Source organism: Vitis vinifera, chromosome 4 (genome assembly GCF_030704535.1).
Source record: "Vitis vinifera cultivar Pinot Noir 40024 chromosome 4, ASM3070453v1".
NCBI classification, from domain to species: Eukaryota; Viridiplantae; Streptophyta; class Magnoliopsida; order Vitales; family Vitaceae; genus Vitis; species Vitis vinifera.
Genome location: NC_081808.1, coordinates 9,731,066 through 9,736,516, shown reverse-complemented (window position 1 = coordinate 9,736,516; position 5,451 = coordinate 9,731,066). Strand labels below are relative to the sequence as shown.

Here is a 5,451-nt window from a genome sequence, read left to right as displayed (position 1 = left end):
TCTGATGAGTGGGGTGGTGGTGCTAGGCAGATGGATCTGCCTCTTCAGTAGGTGTATCAGCTGGGGCTTGGGGCTCTGGAGGATGAGACTCTGAAGGATGAGAGTGTGGCTCTGCTGGTGTATCAGTGGAGGGCTCTACAGCTTGTGGCAGATCGAAATGGACTTGGAGCTGCCTTAAGATGGCAGCTTGTTGAGCCTGAGTGGCTAACATCTGCTCTTGGCATGCTCTGATGGCTGTCATCTCCTGAGCAAGACTGCTCTGAGAAGCTGTAAGAGTCTCCAATGCACGGCACAACTCTCGATATTCAGATATAGGAATGGCCATCTCGGCTCAGCTGATGTGGATGGCTGAGATGAAGCTGGTGCAGCTGGTGGAGCTCTAGGAATGGCAGGAGCAGCAACTATTATACCCTCGGGTATATGTCTTGGGGATGCTCTCCTTGCAGCTGGTTGAGGCTGCTCAGGCTGATCAACTTTGTAGGCCGTCATATTGTTCCATTTATCAAGACTGAATGGTTCACGGCAAATTCGCTTCTTCTCCAGCTGAGGCTCAGACGGGTATCCCAAATGCTCCAAAATTTGGCATAGCAGCCTTGGAAAGAGGAGGGGAATGCAATCAGCTCTTTGAAGCTTCTTTTTGTGAACCTTCTCTTCAAAATAGAGAAGGGTTGCCATGATCAGATGATGAGGCCCAAAGAAAAATCCTTCTGACATCTTGTAAAGAGCTTCCAGGAGGACTCCCCTTCTTTGGGTCCAATGCTGCAATGGATAGATATTATGACGCAAAAAGGCATCAATCAAAAACATAACTGGAGGAAGCTCCCCCCTCAGCAGATGTGATCGATTTGCAGCTCCTCTGGAAAGGGTGCGCACCATCTCTAGCTCAGTAGGATTTGCCCAAGCTCTAAAATTATCGAATTGGGTTGGCTCAAAGGGAATTTGCAGGGCTTCAGCAATATGTCGTGCTCCCAATATGCCATGTCTCCCATCGATAACGAAATGAATTAAAGTTGGATTTCTGACCTCTTTGGTTGTCATGGATTGATAGAAATCCGTGACTATCCGGGGATAGAAAAAGTCTCTTGGAGCTAGCAGATGCTCCATATGGTACCTTGTCAGCAGCTGGAATGATTGGGCAAGCTCCGACCTCACTCTGAATGCCAGTAAGTCGAAGCATAGCTCGGAATGGAATGGTCATGTTCGACAATCCAAGTTTCCCTCAATTGGGGGTTGAGGTAGCATTGGCCTCCGGATTACTTCTTCCAGAGCTGTTTCGGATGGAATTTGGGGCTCAGGAAGTGGCGCTTAAGGCTCCTAAGATTTTTCTTGCGGCGCCGAAGATGGTACCGGCGATGGAACTGGCAGGGGACTTGGCGAGGGAATTGGAGACGGCACTGGAGTTGGAACCGGTGATGGAATTGGTGAAGGCTCTGGAGATTGCTCAGTCAAATCGATGGGTTCTGAGCTCTCCACCCTAGGTTTCTTCTGCAATGGCCGACCTCCCGACCTGGTAAGGTATCGTTTTGCTGGAGGCTTTGGCGGCGCTGGCTTCACCGGGGGAGGAATTGCTTTCGGCTGCGAAGGCTCTGGAGCAGAATTTGGAACTGGCTCCTTTCGCAGACTCTTCTTGCGATTTGAAGGAGATGAAGATTTAGCCCCTCGTGTTCGCGCCATTTCGGGCTATCGAACTTTGGCCGGCGTTGCTGATCGGAGAAGATGACCGGAGGCTTGGACGGCGTGGCTCACTGAAGAAGACGAACAGCTTGCGAGAATGGCGCTCTGATTTTTGAAACCCTTTTCGCAGCTCAAATGACCGGTATAAATAGGAAAAACGGAAGCCTAAGGGTCAGTTTAAGTTTCGCAACAAAACGCCAATTTCGCAGCAACTTCGCAGTGCGTTTCGCAGCTGCGAAACGAGAGTTCCTGTGCTGCGAAGTGGCACTCGTGTGCCAAATTTGCTTTCGCAGCTGCGAAATACCCTGCGGAATGGGACTTTTGGTGCGAAATCACGCTTTTCCACTTCGCAATGCGTTTCGCAGCTGCCAAATGGATGCTACTGTACTGCGAAGTGGCACTCGTGTGCCAAATCTGCTTTCGCAGCTGCGAAATACCCTCGCAGAGACTTCTACAGTGTTGCGGAATGGTTTGGCAACAAAATGCTCATTTCGCAGAAGTTTCCTTCACTCTGTGAAATTTCGCAGAGCTCTGTTTTTCCCCTGTTTTTGCTCTGTTTTGGCTCCGATTTCGACCCGATTTTTTTTCTTTCAATCTCCTTGAAATTTCTTCCACCTGGGATCATTTAAAACGATTAAAACACACCTAAAAACATGATTTAAGATCAAAAACTAAGATCAAAAGTATGGAAACAACTTGAAAATTTATAAAATTTACAAAAATTTTGGACTGTGGTAAACCACGTCCCGCAAACCCTTCTTTGCTTAGGCTTTTTGAGGCTCAAGGAGGTTGATCTCCTCCTTTTCTGGTTTGAATGGCTCCATGAATGGCTTGAGACGATATCCATTGACTTTAAAGCTATCCTTGCCATTGGAATTCAATAATTCCACCACTCCATTGGATCATACTCGGTGAATAATGAACGGTCCTATCCATTTTGACTTGAGCTTCCCAGGAAAGATATGGAGTCTTGCGTCATACAATAAAACTCTTTGCCCTTCCTGAAATTCCTTGTTGGAAATGAGTTGGTCATGCCACTTCTTCATCCTCTGTTTTGCAACTTTGGAATTGATATAAGCATTATTTCTTAATTCCTCCATCTCATTAAGGTCTAGAAATCTCTTTTCTCCGGCCTTGATCAAGTCCATATTCAGCTTCTTTATTGCCCACCAAGCTTTGTATTCAACTTCCACAGGGAGATGGCATGCTTTGCCATAGACAAGACGATAAGGAGACATCCCAAGAATAGTCTTATAAGCTGTTCTATATGCCCACAATGAATCATGAAGCCTAATAGACCAATCCTTTCTGTTGGAATTCACCACTTTCATCAAGATGTTCTTTATTTCCCTGTTAGCTAGCTCAACTTGCCCGGAAGTCTGAGGATGATAAGGTGTGGCCACCTTATGCTTCACTCCATACTTGGATAACAGGGCTTCAAAAGGTTTGTTGCAAAAATGAGCACCTCCATCACTGATTATGGCTTTGGGCACCCCAAATCTTGAGAATATGTTCTCTTTAAGAAACTTGAGAACCACCCTATGATCATTTTGTTTACAGGGGATTGCCTCAACCCACTTAGAAACATAATCCACCCCCACCAAAATGTAAGAATTACCAAAAGACATTGGGAAAGGTCCCATGAAGTCAATACCCCATACATCAAATAACTCAACTATTAGAATGGGGTTCATAGGCATTTGATTTCTTTTTGTTAGCTTTCCAAGCCTTTGGCATCTGTCACAACTCCTACACATGATGTGGGCATCCTTAAAAAGAGATGGCCAAGTAAACCCTGATTGCAATACCTTCATGGCTGTTTTCTGAGAGGCAAAGTGGCCTCCACATGCATTCTCATGACAATGAGATAGAATCCCTTGCTGCTCATCTTCAGGGACACACTTCCTAATAATCTGATCTGCACAATACTTAAAGAGAAAGGGCTCTTCCCAATAATAAGAATGAATTTTTGCAAAGAAGTGTTTTCTGTCCTGTGCATTCCACTCACTTGGAATTTCTCCAGTTACTAAATAATTAGCAATATGAGCATACCAAGGAGTTTTCACTAGGAACATGAGTGATTCTTCAGGAAAATCATCATTGATAGGCAAGGGATGGGAATTATGTGCTATAACTAACCTTGACAAGTGGTCAGCTACTACATTTTCCACTCCTTTCTTATTTTTGATTTGAAAATCGAATTCTTGTAACAAAAGAATCCATCTAATCAACCTTGCTTTTGCATCTTGCTTTGTCAATAAATACTTCAAGGCTGAATGGTCAGTGAAGACAATAATGAAAGACCCCACTAAATAAGCTCGAAATTTGTCCAAAGCAAATACCACAGCTAACAATTCTTTCTCTGTAGTTGTGTAGTTCCTTTGAGCTTCATTCAGTGTTTTACTTGCATAGTAAATCACATAGGGCTTCCCATCTTCTCTTTGGCCAAGCACAGCTCCTATAGCAAAGTTACTGGCATCACACATTAGTTCAAAAGGTAATTGCCAGTTAGGGGCTCTTACTATTGGAGTTGTTGTTAAAAATTTCTTCAGTTGATCAAAGCTGTTTTGACACCTTTCATCCCATATAAACTTAGCATCCTTAGCTAACAGCTCACAAAGAGGTTTTGAAAGACTTGAAAAACCTTTTATAAACCTCCTATAGAACCCTGCATGGCCAAGGAACTGTCTTACTCCTTTCACAGTTGTTGGAGATGGTAATTTGGCAATAAGCTCCACCTTTGCTTTATCAACTTCAATGCCTTTTTCAGAGATGATATGGCCAAGGACAATTCCTTGACGTACCATAAAATGGCATTTCTCCCAGTTGAGCACCAGGTCTTTTTCAATGCATCTATGAAGAACTGCTTCCAAATTAACCAAGCATTCCTCAAATGTACCTCCATATACGGTGATGTCATCCATGAAAACCTCCATAATTCGCTCCACCATATCACTGAAAATACTCAACATACATCTTTGAAATGTAGCAGGTGCATTACATAAACCAAAAGGCATTCTCCTGTAAGCATATGTTCCAAATGGACATGTAAAAGTGGTCTTTTCCTGATCTGCCAAATCAATTTCAATCTGAAAATACCCTGAATACCCATCCAAGAAACAATAGAATGGATGTCCAGAGACTCTCTCCAGCACTTGATCAATAAATGGCAATGGAAAATGATCTTTCCTGGTTACAGCATTCAGCTTTCTATAATCAATACACACCCTCCAACCTGAAGTGAGGCGTGTAGTAATTTCTTCCCCTTTTTCATTTTGAACCACTGTGATCCCTGACTTCTTTGGTACCACTTGAGTAGGACTCACCCAAGGGCTATCAGATATAGGGTAAATGATTCCTGCTTAAAGTAGCTTCAGCACTTCAGCTCGCACCACCTCTTGTAGATGAGGATTCAACCTTCTTTGAAATTGACGAATTGGCTTTGCTTCCTCCTCCATATATATATGATGAGTACAAACTAAAGGACTAATGCCTTTCAAGTCAGATATTTGTCATCCTATTGCCTTCTTACACCTCCTGAGAACTTCCATTAAACAATTCTCTTGATGACTGGTCAGAGATGAAGATATCACAACAGGACATTGATTATTCTCCTCAAGATATGTATATTTCAGCTCCACAGGTAAAGGCTTCAAATTGAGTTTTGGAATTTCTTTTTCAGCAGATGCCTCCTCTTCTTCATTGAACAAAGGTAGAATCTCTTCTATCTTTCTCCAACTTTGTAGAGTAGCAAGCACAGTAGGAGATTCAAACAAA

At 43.5% G+C, this 5,451-nt stretch overlaps 1 protein-coding gene across 1 annotated transcript; it reads right to left on the bottom strand.

Moving 5' to 3' along the window:
- Positions 1–1,314: 1,314 nt before the first annotated feature.
- Positions 1,315–1,674, bottom strand: LOC109122459 (uncharacterized). The gene has a single exon (XM_019219296.1). The coding sequence runs from the start codon at positions 1,672–1,674 to the stop codon at positions 1,315–1,317; it is 360 nt and encodes a 119-aa protein (XP_019074841.1).
- Positions 1,675–5,451: the final 3,777 nt, after the last annotated feature.

What these genes read in the sequence shown, in the direction of transcription:
- LOC109122459 (XM_019219296.1), bottom strand. Translation starts at nt 1,674, where the DNA reads ATGGCGCGAACACGAGGGGCTAAATCTTCATCTCCTTCAAATCGCAAG.